General features: G+C 39.7%; 1 protein-coding gene across 1 annotated transcript; it reads right to left on the bottom strand.

Moving 5' to 3' along the window:
* Positions 1-625: 625 nt before the first annotated feature.
* trhr2 (thyrotropin releasing hormone receptor 2) lies at positions 626-19,252 on the bottom strand. The gene is made up of 5 exons (XM_079567186.1): positions 18,789-19,252; positions 14,878-15,010; positions 14,651-14,802; positions 12,690-12,813; positions 626-1,597 (listed from the first exon to the last, which is right to left on the bottom strand). The coding sequence occupies exons 1-5, from the start codon at positions 19,151-19,153 to the stop codon at positions 1,046-1,048; spliced, it is 1,326 nt and encodes a 441-aa protein (XP_079423312.1). The 5' UTR covers positions 19,154-19,252; the 3' UTR covers positions 626-1,045.
* Positions 19,253-19,764: the final 512 nt, after the last annotated feature.

The following is a 19,764-nucleotide window of genomic DNA, read 5'->3' as shown; positions in this document are numbered from 1 at the left end:
ATATATAAACATCAATAAATAATATCTTTAAACAGTTGTAGAAGGTAATATCAACCAAAGTGACTGAGGCACAAAGAAACACTCTTACAGAAAGAGCAATTGAACTTCACATGAAATAATACATCTTAACAATACAATACACTGCACAGATCATATGGACTAGTAAGTAACCGAGTAGAACTTCAGTATGTTGTTTTTCCCCCCAATAAATTATTACAAAGACTATATCACGTTCCACACAGTTAAAGTCTGCAATGATCAAGTAAAATCATTTGGGACATAAGAATTTAAAGGGTAAGCTGACTTACAGGACAGGGTCTTTACGCCCTTCACAATACACAATATACACTTTTTATCCCCAAGTTGACACAAGTAAAAATTACAGTTTTCAAAGTGCATGCTTCAAGAATCTTTGAACAAATAAATGCTATTTCACATTTTCAAACTATTCAGAGCCAACAAGCCCGACATCGTATTCACACTAAATACATGATGAGCACTGTACAATTATTACAGGCGCAGCGCCAAGTGCCAAGTGTGCAGTGATTATAACTGATGTATCATTTCAGTCTCTATATGGAACATTACATACTGTAATGCTCCTACACATTATATATAGGTGATCCTTCTATCGCACTGCTCACTGAGGGATGTTGACCACAATTAACCTCCTCATGTGGAGGTTCACCAGGACCGACCACAACTGTCACTGGTGACATTTCAGAAGGCAACAGTAGATTGTGTGCTTTGTCTCTACAAAACCACATTAGCACTCAAAACACGTTTGAAATCACAATATTTATACACATAAAACATTTTTGGCAGAGAGAATTATCTCATTTTATCAAGATCAAGTCAACTCACTGGCAGTGGTCAGCGTAATGTGGATTATGTTCTGTATGATAGATATGTATTTGAGGGCTTGTGACTTTAGAATTCTTCAGATCAATGCTTTGGACTTTGAGTTATGCTGTGAAGGTACAATGAAAGCTATGCTCGTACTGGACAATGTGGAGCAATGTACAGGACATGTGGTATGAAGGCTTCACATCTGAGTTATTTTGTGCTGTTCATTACTTATGAATGCGCTTGAAAATGTGACCGTGTTGTCCACCGCTGAGGGTGTCTTCTCATCATTCTCCACTGGGGGCAGAGGTTCGAAGGTGAACGCCACTGGGCCGCTGTTGTTTGCTGCCTTTGTGCCATTAACTACGATCTGGTGACCGCTTCCATTGTGCTGCGGGCTCACATTTAGTTGCTTTTTGACCTTCTCTCTGTCTCCATCGCTGTGTGGCTGGGAGCTGCGCCTCTCTCTAACCGTGCCAAACCCACTCTGCAGCACAGACATGGTCCGGTGAGCGCCCTCTGGCCCCTGGCAGCGGTACAGCCCTCGAAACGCAGAGCGAAACTTCTGCGACATGGCGTTGTAGATGACTGGGTTGATGGCACTGTTGGCGTACATGCAGGTTCGACAGAAGAGCAGGAACCAGGCGTCCAAATAAGGGGTGGACACGAAGGAGTTAATCAGAACCAAGGTGCGGTAGGGCATCCACAGCAGAGCAAACAGGATTACCACGACCGCCAGCATTTTAGTCACCTGGAAACAGACACTATGAATTAGTGAATTAGTTGTCATTTTCTTTTGGTCATTTATGGATCCACGTTCTCTATGAAAAATACTCTTTTTAGTATTTGTACAGAGGTCGAGCCCCGTTGTTTACAAAGTGGTAGCAGATATCAACATAATGGAAGTTGGGAGAAGATGTGAACAAGGCGGTGCAATGACAAGGTTAAACCCCACCCAACTGAATCTATATAAGTAATCCAGCCTGCTACTTGTAATTTCAGCCTGACCTTATTATGGAATTGTTGTCTGTCCTGTGCTGGGTGTTGGGTTTCTTTTGGTTCCATTTCACGTTGGTGTGTGTGGAAATTAAAAAGCTGACATGGCAGCAAAGAGGGCCTTAAAGCAGTACTATGGAACTCATGCCCCTAGTGGCTATAAGCGCCACTGCAGGTGTCGAAGCATTTTTGCATTTTTTTACTCATTTATTGTCCGTGAGAGTAAATACTACACTGACAGAAAAGACAAAGGGAGAGAGGGATATTGTACATCCAATAACACAATGGAGATGATTTTCTTTCACTCAAGCTTGGCTGTAAATACTGTTTAAGTGGCGCTAGCCCGCTGTCAGCTTTGCCCGTTAGCCTGTTTGCTTCTTCTTCGTGATTCCATTAGTGTGTATTGGTGACCCGGAGGCAGGAAAGCTTCAATTGTGTTTTTTTGGCCAGAGACACCAGGGGGAGATGAAAGACCCCCAAATCATCCCATTAACATTTGTATTAACCCCAGACGGGACTATGGAAAGGATTTATTAAGGTAATAAAGTTACTCAGTACTGCTTTAAAGAGAGAAATAAACGTCATCATAGCTCCGGGAGTGCTTGAGTGGAGGGTATACTTCAGCTGTAAAACCAATAGCAGTGTACAACGAAAAAAATAGGAACGCTGCTGTTATTCTGACCAGGCTAAGATTGGTGCATTGTGGAATTGGGTTGGGATCTTGTTAAAATAGGGAAACATCCTAGCTTATGTCAACACTGCAAACAAGATCAAAACACGTTCTTATTGATTGTCCATTGCATAGAACTCAATGAGCAGAGCTGTTTCAAACTGTTGCGCCTCTGTCTCAGAATAATTGTGTTAGTCTTCAATCATTATTAAGTCCTTCCCAGGGTCAGGATTTCGCTATAAGAGCGCTGCTGCTGGACTTCGTTGTAGCCACAGGGCTGGCTGTTTTGGATGTAATCACCTAGAGAGGCAGCAATGTTCAATGAGGTACCTAGTCTGCTGGAAATTGCCAGAAGAAGAAGAACTGGGTGTTTGACAAAGCTTTTGTGGTGAATGTGAACCAGGTATAAATGATGACTAAAACAACCCTTATCTATTATGCAAATCATCATAATCCATTTTCTTGAAGTTCATTTTTTTTACGTAGATGTTCCGTGTTTGAGGTATGTTTTTATGGAAATTAGCTCTGAGCTAAATCCGGCATATTTACAGCACTGGTTGTCTGTTCATTAATATGCTTTGTCCCATTCAAACAAATTAATAAATGAAAATGAGTTTTTTGAGTGATAATTAATTTGGGTGAAATTAATTCAATTTTGAGCCACTATATTTACAATAATTATTAGATCAAGGAGATGCGAAAAATTTAATATGTAAATGTTAATGGCATTTCAGAGTGTAGGCGGTTTGCTGTGGGCAGGATGTTAATAGTCACATTAGCAACTGAAGTATTAAAAAAGCAGAAACATGTGTATTTTAGTTAGAAAGAGTAAGCGTTAGCATATCCAGAGTAACCGCAGTGAATTGGCAGTGACACAAAAATCAGGAAATGTACCAGGAAAGTTATCCATTGTTTCTTTGGCTTGGATTTTCAATATTTTTTAAAACGCACTGCACTTATTAAAGCTGTTGCAAAGAAATGGGGGCGATGAGGTAAACAATAATGCATTTGGGATTACTGAATTGGTGTTATTTGTGAAGCTTCTTGTCTGTTTATCTAATGCTGAGGTGGCTGTCCCTGGCTTAGGCTCACCTCTTTATCTTAAATAGGCTGTGCATTATACCAGCTATCTAGCCACAGCCCAGCACTTAAGTCTATTCTAGTGTAGAGCGGGCAGGAGCACGGGAGATGGCTCTAAGCTGGAGGTAGGAGGATGTGTGGCTTTACTGGAGCAGATAAAGCTAATCACTGAAGTCTTTTAGGTCCACCGCGACAGCAACCTTCACTCAGCTGTTACCATGGCCACCAGCAGAGATGACAAATACACACAGGTGATTTTTCAATGCCGAACTACCAAGCGGTCAAGGTCAGGTGGTCATGGTTCTGCTCGTTTGGGGTAACTGACTCGCGCCTCGTCCTTCTGTGTTTGCAACACTGAGACTGTGTTCACGGTAAAGTATTGTGACACTATATTGTGTGTGTAAATCACATTACTGACCCCTTTAATGTTATGCTAAATATGAACATCAATCACTGTTACCAAGAAAATGGCTGTTTTAACATTCACTGTATAATTTTCAATCCCACTGTGGTGTTGTAATCAAGAGACGTCATAGAAATGCGCACATCTGTTAGACAACGCCTTACCGGATCTGTTTAACGAATGGTGAAGCCAGTCCCTAGAAGTATGGTATGACATGTCCGTTTCATGGCATTAAGCTATTTGATGTGGTTTCTTTATTACAAGAGGAGGTTCAGCGGCCACTTGATGCGCATGCGACCACATAAAAGCAGAAACTTGACTGAATATGATTTTGCGTTCAGTTTAGATGAGAATTTATACGATAATTCTCATCTAAACTAAGATTTGTACATCGATTATTGATTTCGACCTACCGGGGAAAACATCTGGATCGTTCATAATTTGCAATGTTACCATGGAGATCCGCCATGTTTGCAGCTGTTAGTATACATTTTCCATAGACTAACATTCGCTTAAAGAGGGGGTATTATGCTTTTTTCAATCACATAGCACCATTCTATAACACACTACAATGATGACGAAACCTTCTCTTCGTCTGTAAATGCAGTAAATTAGAAAAACTGCTTTGTATAACATTGCTCTCTCAAAATGGCTGTAGCGAATGTCTTGAAATAGGCCTCTGTCTCTTTAAGAACCTCTGACTCTTTCCGACACGCCCCCTCCACACGCTGTCTGTAGTATCGGTGGGGAGGGGGTTCTGCTGAGGAGCAGTGGTTGGTTACTCGGCTGGTGACGAAAGCTCGGAGGCGTCTCCAGGAGGTGGGGGCGTTCCTAGGAGGACTCAGGCAAACCTATCCCTAAAATGGCTGCCATCAGAGTTTTTACAGATTACTCAAAAATACGTGAATGTGCCAAGGCAACACTTCAGGCATGTTTTTAATGAGGGAATGACATAATAACATGATGTAAAGCTTGAAAAAGTCGATTTTGCATAATACCCCCCCTTTAAAACTGTATAAAACGTGAAGAGAAAAGCCATGGAGCAGCTCCGTTAGCTGCTGAGTCACTAAAGGTAAATACGTGTCTGTATTAGTGTTTTAATGTGAACTATAACTCCAGTATTTCATTTTTTCAAATCTCTATTAGTTTATCATTGCTAAAGACATCACGATCCGGAACTCTAGTATAAGGAGTATTAAGGCTTTATCTTATATTTGTGGAGACTTATAGAAACAAATCAAAGACCTTTTTAATTATCATGAAAAGATGCAAATATTTCTCTTATCAAAATCTTTTTATTGTTGAATTATAACTGATGATAATACATTTGGCCTAGTTTGCTATAGTGAAAATTTCAAGTGAAGTGAATATTTTTATGCAATCAAATACGAGGCATGTTAAAATCAGCAAAATCCCATAATGATAGGGGCTGGGCTGGTTTTGATACCCAAACCCATCAAAAAATGTGCAGATTTCTTCCCTCGTGTTTGAAGACTTAATCTCTGCACTTAACAATCAGACCGTGGCCCCTCGACTATTTTGAGAACATACAAGGTTCGTATCATTATATATCTGATAGGGAAGTGTCAAGTGACGGAATAAGTGAAGACATCTCTGGCAGTTGCGCCCTCATTATGTAAATCCTGCGCTCTTTGAAGGAGGCCACTGAACGCATCAGATTAGGCGCCTCTCAGACGACGAGTGTGGTCATGAGGAGCAGACCGCGGAGGGGTCGAAAGGATTCCTAATTTGACTCTGAAATAGGGCCGGACTGTTTTGGATTTGCCCTTTATTTTGGATTTTGTAACATCAATGATAATAGCTGAATAAGCGTTTGTGGGGCACTGTTTTGTGTTGCATTATACACCGTTGGCTGAGCGGACGAAATTCCCAATGGGGACAATAAAGTATAGCTTTACCTTACCTGGACCTTTATGGCTTGCACAGTTGGCAATTGTTCCCATACCCTCCAAGGAGCTCATTTTCTTTTGTTTGTTTGTTTATTTATTGATATCTTTGTTTGTCCCTTGCCATTTTGTTTGCTCACAGTAAATATTTCATAAACATATCATAAAATAGAGATTAATCGGTAGACTGTACACCCCTGTAATTGGTTCCCTGGGCCACATGCCACCTGTAAAATGATCAATTATTCAGAGTGAAGTGAAATTACGTGCCGCGTTAAAATTCAAGGCGCGAATGTTCCATGTCCTGGTATAGCCAAGCTGCTCGCATATGGAATTATAAACGGCCACTGCTGAAAGAGGCCATTGGCACTGCTTTTTTTAAAAATAATGTACTGTATTTATGTTCTTCTTGCATTTTTGACACTTCTTTTGAGAAAACACTGTGGGGAAGGCTGACATTTTAATTGCAGTTCAAGCGCAGAAAAAATACTTTACTTTGGCAGTTGCAAAAGCCAGTGACTAATCATGTCGAAATGCCTTTGACTTTACTTGCAGCCTCTTCTCATCTTTTTTTCAATAGGAAGGTCTTTGGTCGAATGGAAATGCATTTTTCCTAATAAACTGTGAGAAGAGGTCCATTCGCCTCGCCTTTCAGTGGCACGCATTCTGCAGTTACTCAGACAAGAAGAAAGCAACAGTCACCTATAGCTCAGAGTGATGACACCTGACAAGTGTTATGAATGCTACCATACAACATTAAAAAATCCTATAACATGCATGTATAAATTGCTTCGCCTTTTGTCAATAAATTGTTCATCTTTTGTGGGTCTTTGAGTTTTTGGAACTGCAATAAGGGTTTTTAAAACATGACTCAATAAAATATGCCAAAGAACAGACTGCACGGAGTAAGGTTGGTTGATTTTGATTCTGTAAAAACTGGACTTCACAGGTGTCTTCTTTGTAACGTAGCCAAACAAAGCCGACGAGCTTTGCAGATGGATGGGACTGTACTTGGACCACGAGGCAAGAAAAATAAAACAGCCAATGTCTTATTGGAAACAGTCGGGGGATCGTTTCACAAAAAATCACACTTGTGTCCCTGAAGTGTACATTCACGTTAAGACTGCCGGAGAATGAGCTTGTATGTAAACTTAAAATAACGAGATCGGCTGGTGGTGATGGTCGGTGATGATGGTCGGAGGGGCCGATGGCACAGTTCAGCAGCCTGATTACGTCAGTCTAACTCAGGGCAGATGTGACTTATATTACCACTGAGTTTGGAAAGAGAATTTGAGTGTCTGGAAAAGTGCTGTTTGCATCAGTGTTAATTTCGTCGACTAAAATATTTAGTCTTAATTTTAGTCAAAGTGATATTTTTGACGACTAAAATTGGACTAAAACTAAATTAAAAGTTTTTCATGAGACTAAAACTATGACTGAAATGTCCAGATATTTTAGTCGACTAAAATAAGACTAAATAAAAATGAAAAGGAGAGACTAAAATCATTCAAACTTCTATCGACAGTCTGAAAGCGCCTCATATCATTTAAATTCACTGCCAAATGAACAGCTCTGAGCTTTATTCATGTGGAGCAGCTCCATGAAGTCGAGGACCTGATTAAATATGATTATAATGAATATTATTATTATTAAATAAATGCAAAGTCGACTAAATTAGTCTTAAATTTAGTCGACTAAATTGACATGCAATTTTAGTCGACTAAAACTAGACAAAAATTGAAAAGTTTTTTTAGACTAAATCTTGACTTAAATTAAATTACATTTTAGTCAAAAGACTAAGACTAAAATTAAAATAATATATGTTGTCAAAATTAACACTGGTTTGCATAACAGGGGCGAACTGACGGAGACAGTTTAACTATTGTGAAGGTAACTATTGTGAAACTGTATATTGAAAACCTCAGTGAGTTTTGCACATTATGGGCCCGATCTTGTGTTTCTAAATGCAGACTATGGCGTAACATTTTCAGATCTTGCCACTCCAGAGTTAGCGCATTTAAGTGGGAAGTACATGGGGTGGAGAAACACCCATGGCCAATGGCGATGTCACGTACAACAGCCTTTTCCTCCAACCAGACTCCGTGGCAAAGGGGAGGGAGTGGGGTTGTGGGGGAGTGGGGGTGAACTACTGTAACGGACTATTCATTGGGCTTCCTGTCAAAGAGCTTCAAAGGCTCCAACAGATACAAAACAGTGCAGCTAGAATACTTGGGCGAGCCAGGAAGTATGATCACATCACACCCATTCTGTTTTCACTGCACTGGCTGCCGGTTTCTGCTCGGATCGATTACAAAATCCTGCTGCTCACCCATAAACGCATCACTGGTCACGCTCCATTATACCTGCAGGAACTCATACCACGGAAAGCCTCCACCCACACCCTCAGGTCATCCAGTCGCCTTCACTTTCATGTTCCTTTCACCAAGCGCCGAACCATGGGGGATAGAGCCTTCACTCTGCTGCGCCAAGGTTTTGGAAACAGCGGAGTGGAGCTGAGAGAGATACTAAACTGGGACTCTTTTCAAACTAAAATGAAGACATTCCTTTGTAAGAAAACTTCTAATTGTTGATGTTTTTAAATGTGTGTGTTTTCTTGTAGCACTTTGAGAATCACTGAATGAAAAATATGTTACAAATAAAATGTTATAAATAAAAAAAATATTATTTTCATGAACACTTTGTTTTGGTCGCGTTAACGAATAACAGCTGAGCTAAAATGGCTGCCATCAGAGTTTTTACAGATTACTCAAAAATATGTGAATGTGCCAAGGCAACACTTCAGGCATGTTTTTAATGAGGGAATGACATAATAACATGATGTAAAGCTTGAAAAAGTCGATTTTGCACAATACCCCTCCTTTAAAGGGATTAGATGCAAGTTAGCCATTTTATACTCACTACTGCCACCTCAGGTCATACATGTAACGGCACCTTCAATATTAAGCTCGTGCATGACGGCTCTTCAGACCCGAAGTAGCACCTTTTTGAGTGACAGTGCAGGATTTTAGAGGCAGTTGTAGTGAACAGGTCTGAGCTCATTCTACACCTCAGGACATTGTTGGAACATGTAGGGGGAGGAAAATGCATAATTGTAACATTTTTAAACTCAGTATAGTCCCTTTAAGAAAGAACAGCTGCGCCACATGGAAGATAGTCATAGCGCTTGAAGCTTGCGCTGTCCTTGCACCAGGCACAAAATTTGGCCTTATGTATTTCCAATCGAGTCAATGTTTCCTGATTGTTTCTTCATTTTATATTACCAGTATCTGGTGCCACTCAAAAAGCAAACCTCAGCCTTGCCTTCTGTAACTAGCTATTAACCTGTGCTGTTGCTACATGCCACTAAAATATTCTGCAAATAATGAATGTTACAGTTTTGTGTTTCTTTTTTTCATCTGGGTGCAATTCAATGAATAGGCTACTCGTCACCTATTTTTGTGACTCTAATAAACTATAAATAGGCCACTTGAAAACGGCGGCAACACAATGTACTCGATCAATATTGCACCATTGACGGGCACAACACTAGTACATACCGTTCTCACCTGCACATCACACCATATTGGACGTCCACCGCGCTTTATGCTTTGGTGGTCACAGCTTGAGTTTGAGCTTCAGACAAAATGAATCGGTTGGCTGGCACGTTTGATGGTGTGAGCACTGCTGCAGTTAGAGACCACCCTTTTCAATAAGTCTTGTAATTCTCCCGCAGCCCTTTGTCATTTGTGCCTTTTTTATGAGAATCTCCGGCGTATACGAGGGGGATACAGAACTTTATCAATCCGAGCGATATCTCAGCAGTGAACAGTGCCACAATACCATTATGTACCACCACTATCACTGGACTATCATCTAGATCCGCCTGGACTCCTATCTCTAAAACAAAGAGCAGAGGGATGTAATAAAAATCTATACAAGACTCTCTTTAGCAGTTTTATTCCTGCGGATTGTCGAAGAACCCTCAAGTGTCCTAAATGTAAAAGATAAATGCAGAGGTGCTACTTTTTTCTAATAACCTTTTGATAATATGGCTGATTGTTGTTCAAAGTATAAAGAATAGATAGAGATGGTTTGAGTTTGTTCTGAATTAAACATGCAGATTATTCTTGTACCAGTGGTGCCAAATGGCTACATCTGCATCAGTGAATTTGATTGCTTGAGAAACAATCAATTTATTCAAGTTTTGGACGTTATTCATGTATTTACATTCAAATTATTGCTGGGTTAGAAGGGCCACCCTGAGAATCTGGACTGTGAGAGGTAAGTTGTTTGGACACAGGTGTATATATATATAGCTTTTGTATATAATCACATGCAGCGAGTTACATCATTGAGCTACAAAGAGCAGGTTCAAGTGGTTCAAGAGGTTGCATTTGTTTGACCTCAGAACATTCAATGGAGCCTGAGGAGAAGAACAGGTCAGAATCCAACAGCAGATTGCGTCTTTGCAATGACAAGATAGAAATGCCTGGATCTGGTTTATGGTTAATATACCTGGAATCAATGTCCTCAATATCCATATGAAACAAAAACTGGTAGAAAAGACAAAGGCTATTCAGTTCAAACAAAGGTGAAATATTTTCGTCACTATATCAATAAAAAGTGCTATTATAAACGTTTTTCACTGCATGTGACAGGTGTCTTTTTCTAATTATGACTTAGTTTGATGGGATAACGCCTTTAGTGAGTATCAATCATAGTTTTACACCATTTAAGTGACGATTTTATGAATGTCTATGTTCTAAAGCTATTCACCTTTAGATACTGAACCGAAAACAGTTTTGGCTCTCAACGCCTTAAAAACATAACCTTTACCGCCTAAATCTAAGTGAATATGGGCATGCTGCATATCATTGTAAAGCTAAGATCCATTGCTGAGTTAGTTTCAACCTCTGCATATGCATTTTGATTGCCGCGCTAAATGCCGCGGTTAGCATCAGTATGCTAAAGCTAGCATGCTAACGAAAACGTATCAAAGCCGGGACAAGAACTAACATAGAAATATCTAAAGCAGCCTAATAAAATAAAATCGACCACTGCTGAAGCCAAGTGGTTGTATTTTAGTTTAAGAAATAACAGATCTGACTGTATTTGTAATGATCAGATCACTTCACTTGAGTTGTCTATTAATGTGACCTAAAGCCTGTCATATACCCAAGGACATTTAGTGTAGAAAAGTCCAGTGATCTTTGTTAAATGTTTATCCATTAGTTTATCAGTAGATATAATTGATAAATGATCTATAATATCATGACAATAAAATATGGCTTAAAATGGAGAAAAGAGTCAATTCCATTTTACACTCAGAGAAAGCCCCTTTTAAGAAAGTGGTATCGGTAAATATCGGGTATCGGCAGATTCTCAAAAGCCAGTATCGGTATCAGAAAAGGTGGATCGGTGCATCTCTATCTTTGGCACACACATTTCTGATTGATTGTGCCCTCAGACCAATTTCAGTTGCCTCATGCAGCTTGCTTTCACACTTTTCACACATTTTATAGCAAGTTTAATTATGCTGCACACAGTTATTACTCAAATAGCTAATATTCCAGTGAGAAAAGGCTGCATTAAGGGTCTAAGCCTAGTGTTGTCAGTGTCACACCATTAAAACCTCTGCCAAAAGTACCAAGTTATGTGTTTCTCTGCATTGTCCAGCGATATGCACCCCCCACTTCAGTATGCGGCCCACGATAAAAACAGCTTAGACACCCCTGGGCTAAATGGATATATAGTGTAATGCTATTGTAATAATACCTTTTTATGCATGTGATGTCATAACATATAGCAAAAGAAAGTGGAGTGGAGTGGCTACGTCTGCAATGTTATTCTTTGTCCCTCAATTTCACTTTCAAACTATCATTGGAGGTTCCATTAACTTCTATACAACTCCAACGCTGTAATGTTTGTCATTAGTGCTGGATGGACTCACTCTAGGTTATTACAAAATTTCAAAAAAGAAAGTAAATAGATGGAGCCGCCAAGGGTGACTTTGGGACTGGCATATATATATATTTTCCTTTCTGTTTGGTTTATTTCAGTCTGCAATTATGCAGTAATCATGTCACAAAAGAGAACGGATTGATTTTTCAAAATTGCCTAAACTGAAAAACACCGCGGCAAAAACAAGAAGAAAAAGAAACTGTAATGCACCATTTTTGTGATTGGATTGAAGAGGAAAACATGATCTGAGAAAGTTTATTTTCCTTCACTATTGAGCCCTGATGCGAAGCTTTCAAATGCACTCAAGCTGGAGCAGTATTTGATGGTGAAATAATAAAAATGTCAACACGTCTTTGAAAGATTTTGAACAGATGAGACATAACGCAACAGTTCTTCCCAGCTCATGCCAGCTTAAAAAACACAGGCAAATCCAATATAAGTGGTAAAATGCTGATGAAAATAAATAGTTCAGAGCAAGATGCATTGGAGGGGGGTATTGTAGATTCAAAAGCCTGGAGCAATCTCAGCAAAAGGAGTGCTTTTTCAAGAAAAAGCCCCTTTTCACTGTTCAAAGAAGCCATTACCAACCCAATTACCTTTAGGGCTTGTAACAGGCGGGACGGAGAGCCACCAAGAGGGCACTTTCTGATGCTTTGGATAGCGGGACATCATCAGGGCTCGATAGAGAAATCTCACCTCGACACTCGCACATAAGAGGGCAGTGGGGTGAATAGCGGCGATGTGAGGCAGTGATTGGGGAGATAAGTGCATATGTCAGGAGAGGGCGGGGAGCACACAAGGCAAACGCTAAGCCCAAAGCACTGACCTGTTTCCTGGAAGAGTGGGCAGAGCGGGTCGAACGCCCCCCTTTCCCACCGCTGCTGTCCGAGGGCTCTCTGCAGCTGCGGCGCACAGTGGTGGCACTGGCTTCAGGGTGGTTGGGCAGCGGGCTGTAACAAAAGTGTCAGCACTGAGTTTTGTGTTTGAATATTCATTACAATGACACACTCTTAAAAATTAAGCTCTCTTCTCACTGGGACTTATGGGATTAGGGGTTTTAGCCAAATAACTTGATAGTCAATCAAACATGACAAAGCTACTTTTCTTGAGCTCAGCGGCTTGTGAAGGGTATAGACAATTTCACCGTGTTTCTGTTGTAACTTTCAGTGAGGGAGGAATGTTGAATCAGGACTTCTGGGATGGAAACTTCTGTACGATTGAAAGCTTACACATGGGGAGAAGGTTTCTTAAGTTGTGCCCATCATGCACTACGATAATAGTTATGTTTTGTTTGTTTTTGTTTTAATTTTAACCTCTTTAACACCCAAGCATCCGAGCATATTTTTTATTATTTTATTATTTTGGCAAAAGAGCGACAAAAACACGCCGGAAAAGCAATGATAACCTGACAAAAAAGCAACAAAACACGCAAAACGAAAGGGTGATGAAAAAACAACAAAAAAGTGACAAAATGAGATGAAAAATGACAAAAACATGACAAAAAAGCAACAAAAAAAGACAAAACATGACAGCAAAGTGATTAAAAAAGATGAGAACGCAACAAAAATACTTCCAAATGTGACAAAAAAAAACGTGCTGGTAACGCAACAATAACACACACACAAAAAAGCAACAATAACACGACTAAAGAAACAAAAAATCAACAAGAAAGCCGCAAAACAGTGACAAAAAGGTGACAAAAATGCATGAAAAAGTGACCAAAACATGACAAAAACACTAATTTAGTTTTAGTCTTAGTTTTAGTCTTTAGTCGAGATTTTGTCCAAAAAAAAAATCGTTTCAATTTTAGTCTAGTTTCAGTCGACTAAAATTGCAAGAAAATTTAGCCGACTAAATTTAAGACTAATGTAGTTGACTTTGCATTCATAATATTCATTATAATCATATTTAATTCATGGAGCTGCTCCCACATGAACAAAGCTCAGAGCTGCTCCTTTAGCAGTGATTGTAAATGATCTGAGGCTCTTTCAGACAGTCAATAGAAGTTTGGATGATTTTAGTCTCTCCTTTCCATTTTCATTTAGTCTTATTTTAGTCGACTAAAATATCTGGACATTTTAGTCATAGTTTTAGTCTCATGAACAACTTTTAATTTAGTTTTAGTCCAATTTTAGTCGCCGAAAATATCACTGGGCTGGGGGTATGAGGTTAAATTCAATAGCCTACTTGTTTAAAGGCACACTGCATAACATTTTGGACTTCATTGTTGCCATTAGTACAAACCATGCTCCTAATGAGCAGCTCAACACAGAAAATGCTTTTTCTGCAGTGGGTAATCAAAGAATGGCTCTGGATGAGAACCTCAACTGTTTAAAAGTCAAATTCCACTTTAGTCGACATCTCCATAGAGACGAGCTGGAGACGTACCCACTCCCAGTAAAGCTACAGTCATGTCTTAGGGGAGCTGAGCCACTCACAGCAAAAGCACATGTTTGTTTGTACATTTATGAGGTAATTTTCAATGATAGATGATGTATTTCAATTGTGTGTACATTTCTACACAGTGTGGCTTTAAATGCAGTATGAAGTTTAAATGAAAATTCATGAATCAGCATGCCTCTAAACACACCCACTGCTCTGTACAAAGTGTTCCTCTCTGCTGTGTCGGGGGGAATTCAATCTGTGACTATAATCAACCAACAGAAATGCCTTCATTCATTTGACTTTTAAATGAATGAATACAAAGTTTTGGAAGCTCATCTGAAAAGGTTGTTGGAGTCTTCTCTCTCTCTCACATGTGCTGCGCCAGTGTCCAGATGCAGTTACCTGAGGTAGAGGATGCGCGCAATCAGACCGTAAAGCACAATGGCCAGGAGCAACGGGATGACGTAGAAAATGGCAAAGTCAATGAGGTAGATGGGCAAGTAGAGGTCACGCTTCACCCTGTAGCCACACAGCACGTGTCCATCCGGCCCCACCTGCGTGTCAAAACAGAAACACCGTGTTGAAGCCACATTAGCATATTTGCCGGCAGTCTACGCTCTGGTACTGACCTGAATGTCCACCAAGAAGAGCCATTGCATGCAGTAGATACAGGTGAAGATCCAAACGCCTGTGATGATCCGCTTGGCCCGGGACACTGTGCACACAGTCTGGGCCTTTATGGGGTGGCAGATGGCAATGTATCTGTTGGCGATGACAGAAACACTGCTGTTTTGCTCATTTCTAAAATAGGAATGGCTACAATGGAATTCAACAGAGTGGAGAAGATTTATTGATATTCTTGGCTCAAAACAATATTTGAACACCATTCATTATACAGGTGCTCGTCGTATAATTAGAATATCATGAAAAAGTGCATTTACTTCTGTTATTCAACTTAAAGGGACTATACAGTTTGATAATGTAAAAATTAAGTTTTTTGCTCCCCCTACATGTTCCAGCCATGTCCTAATGTGTAGAATGAGCCCAGACCTTTTCACCACAACTGCCTCTAAAATTCTGCACTGTCACTCAAAAAGGTGTTAATTCGGTTCTGAAGTGCCACCGTTTTTACATACTGAGATATGTTCTTACCTTAGCTTTGACGAGTTCTTTAGGACCTGTCTGGTCTTCCCCCGTGCCTCCTATCACGTAAACACAGCGCAGACGGCGTTAGTTTGAAATCTGCGCAGTAATCTTCACTTTACTGCGCGGATGCCAAATTACTCCTGGTATTATTACGCCTTACAATATAGTTCCCCCTTTTATCCGCTTAGAAAATCCACATTGTTTAATTTTGTGTAATTATACTTTGTAGTGTAACACTTCACGTAACCATATTTAAATAGGGAAAACGTGGAAGAGCTTGGTAGCTTCTATCTTGACCTGTTTTGGAGCTATAGAGGAGAGCAGGAGAGGCTAAATGCTAACGCCGTCTGCGCTGTGTTTACGTGATTGAAGGCACGGGGGAAGACCAGACAGGTCTTAAAGAACTCGTTAAAGCTAAGGTAAGAATATATGTCAGTATGCAAAAACGGTGGCCTATTCCTTTAATATAGAACCTGCAGTTACGCGTAAGACCTGAGGTGGCAGTAGTGAGTATAAAAATGACCAACTTACATCTAATCCCTTTAAACTGTGAAACTAATGTATGATAGACTGATTATATGCAAAGTGAGATATGTAGCAATTTATTTGTTATCATTTTGATGATTATGGCTCAGCTTGTAAAAACCCCAAATTAAAAATCTCAGAAAATTGTAATATTTTAAAAATGGTCTGTAAGCCATAATCATCAAAATTATAACAAACAAAGGCTTGACATGTGTCACTTTGCATGTAATGAGTCTATATCATATATTAGTTTAACATTTTGAGTTGAATAACAGAAGTAAATGCACTTTTTCATGATATGACGAGCACCTGTAGTTAGTGTAGATCAAGCTGTGTTTTAGTGTCTTGTGAAAACGATGAATCATCTTTTCTCTTACATTTTGAAATTCTTTACACAATTTTATTACAAAAAAGTATTTGTGATCAGAGTTTTCAGAGTCATTCCTTTTCTTTGCCTTTACGAACCAAGTAAGCACTTAAACTCTCCAGTCAGGGACAAGAATGCAGCGATTAATTTCAACAATGCTACATTTCATAGCAATTTATTTGCCTACTTGCTGAAGAGCATGGGAAAATAAATGTCACGGTCAAGGTATTTCCGTGGGCTGAAGTGTTGTCATAAAGTAAACACTTTAAAACGTTCTAACCCACTCAGTCTTCATTTTGATCCAGTCAAACTTAATAACCAACTCAACTGTGTAAATCCCAAATAACAATTATTCAATGAAATAAGTTGACAATTATTTCAATAATCAATTAGTTAGCAATTAGCCCAATATTTGTCTCTGCCCTAACCAGCACATGAGAATAAATTGCTTTGGGAAGTTTCATAGAATTTGATAATTACTCATTTGATAATTTATTCTAGTTTTTAGCACATCTAATTCATGTCTAATTATTCATATTAAGCCGACAAATCTGCTGCTCCGAGGTCTTAGCTGTTCACTGAATACTCCAGAGTCCAGATAAATTAGCGCCATGACCTTTAGCAGTTAACAGTGACCGCTTTAGTTAATGTGCGCTGTCCGCTTCCCTGCGGCGCTTCTGACAGACACAACTGCTTTAAATATGTATCAGCTTCACTTCAACACCACCCCTAGATGGATCAATACAAATAACTTGAATAACTTTACTGTTTTTTGTTCAAACTGTGCTATTGATTTACCGTAACTGAAACAAAACTAAAGACAAAATGAACTCAATTGAAAGTATTTGAATGACTCTATATGAATTAGTTCAAGCTCAATAATGTATAACAATGTTTTAATCATTTAAACACGTCTCGAGATAATTTATGTTCCACCAAAAGTTAGACTTAGTTCAGCTTTCCCTGAAACACCAGGCTCTCGAGGCAAAAACAGGATTGATGATCACTAACGAAACACTCTGACACCATGATAACTTCATTATGACTTTACCCGCAGTACCATTGTGGATTCTCACATCCATAATCAGAACCGGCTATAACTGGAAGGTAAAGGATCTGGGTTAGCGCAGTCTAAAACTGCAGCTACTGTTTTGTGCTGTGTTCCAGGTCTGCAGTGGTTGGTATTAATCAAAAGTAACCCAAATACCGGAAACACCTGCAAAGACTCGCCAATGGCTACTGTCTCATATGGCCATGATACATATTGGGGCAACACAAGTGTAATTGCGCTTTACAACTACTTATAAAACTAATACTTCAATTTGAAACAAAATTCACTTTTGTATCGCGTTGTCAGCGTTTTTGTCACATTTTGGTCACTTTCGTGTTTTACTTTCATACATTTATACATTTTTTGTCCGTTTTTTCCGTGTTTTCATCCTCGTTTTTGTCACTTTAAGATTCGGGTAAAGCCAAAATGGAGCAAGTGATCTCGATTCAGGTGGGGGTTAAGAGGTTAAAGGTTATTTGGTTTATTACTAACTATTGTATAAATCAGTTCAGTTTTCAGAGTCTGCACTGAACTCATGCCCCTAGAGGCCATAAGCGCCACTGTAGGCATCGTAGCATGTTAGCAGGCGTCGTAGCATGTTAGCAGGCGTCGTAGCATGTTAGCAGGCATCGTAGCATGTTAGCATGCGTCATTTTTTTACTCATTAATTGTCCGTGAGAGTAAATACGCTGACAGAAAAGACAAAGGGAGAGAGTGATATTGTACATCCAATTACACAATGGAGATCATTGTTTTCACTCAAACTTGGCTGTAAATACTTAGCTTACGTAGTTAGCTTTGCCCGTTAGCCTGTTAGCGTCTTCTTCGTGATTCTATTAGTGTGTAATGGGGACTCCAACCTGGTGGCAGCGAAGTTGCAATTGTGGTTTTCTGGCCAGAGACACCAGGGGGAGATTTAAGACCCCCCAATCATCCCATTAACACTTGTATTACCCCAGAGGTACAAAAAGGATTTATTATGGTAAACAAGTTACTAGTACTGCTTTGAGATATTTAGTCTAATGCATCAATCTTTTAAAGATAGCACAATTTCATTTAGATATTTATTATTCTTGTTATACTTGTTTATTAGATTGCAGAAATATCATACATTCAATTGCATGCCACATGCCCTCTCTGGACTCTTTATTTTATTGGGATGCAGTATTGTAATTGTGGTACAAATCACAGTACAATCAACAGACAACAAAATAGCTGATTATATGTACAGCTGATGTACAGCTGAACCTATAAAGGTTTGTGCTTTGTGTCAATTAAATTTAGCAAGTGCTAGAACAAAGCGTTTCTTCTTTCTGAGGTATACTTGTACACTGCCATTGTTCAAATGAATAAATGAACATTCAGTGCATATTCAGTGCAGCTGTATGCATATATAGTGTTGTGAACATATCAAGCACCACATCGTTGCTTAACATTACAATACTACTAACCTCTCAACAGTGAAAGCAGTGATGGAGCATGACGACACATTGATGCCCAGATACTGCAGGTAGGTGATGCCCAGGCAGCCAGCGTGTCCAAACACCCAGGTCCCAGTCAGGCTGTCGGCCACGTTGGGCAGTCCTGCCGCCACCAGGACTGTGAGGTCGGCTATGGCCAGGCTCACCAGGTAACAGTTGGTGGGTGTCCTCATGTGGCGCGTAGTGAAGACAACCAACACCACCATTATGTTCCCGATGATACCCATGCTACACACCAGCAGCACCAGGAACACGGACACGGTCTTGTACTGGAGCGACTCGCTCACACTCGGGCTCAAGGAGATGTTGGTCGGGGTATCCGCGTTGTCTGTCATGTCTACAAGCCTATATGGTATCTTCAGGAGATGTCACTACATTATAGAGGCCTTTAGAGGGAGATCTAAACAGTGGAGAGCCTACAAATGGCTGAATTGGCTGTTCATTACAGATAGAAAAAAAAAACAATCACAATGTTTAAAGTTAGTGAATTAACTTTTCAATGTTTAAATTTGAGAACCTAATCCTTACCAATTATTAGGTTTACATATGTAGTTTCAGCACTATTCCGGTATAGACTGGAAATTGCAGATTCTACAAACCAATCCTTGGTGTCAGTTCCCTTTCCCAATTAAGGCGGGGGGAAAAAAGGTAAATTTGCTATTCCTCCTGGATTGGCATGATGGTAATTTAGCAGACGAATGGGTGTTTATTGTTGTCTATTGTGTTAGCTCTACTGTCCTCTCTGTAGTTAATGTGGTGTAGAGACAATAATCGGTCACTGAAGGCAATTATGTTCCTCACTCCACTTGCACTTAGGTCGCCCCCACAGTGTCACCTGTAACAAGAAAATTAGCCCAGTTATTAAGACAAGCGACATCACAATAGTCTTTAGAGTAAAGATTATTCTTTCATATAAAGCTTTTCAATGATGACTGCATTTAACACA

Source organism: Gobius niger (assembly GCF_951799975.1).
Source record: "Gobius niger genome assembly, chromosome: 12".
NCBI classification, from domain to species: Eukaryota; Metazoa; Chordata; class Actinopteri; order Gobiiformes; family Gobiidae; genus Gobius; species Gobius niger.
The sequence above is the reverse complement of the archived record's forward strand: the minus strand, read 5'-3'. Positions and strand labels throughout refer to the sequence as shown.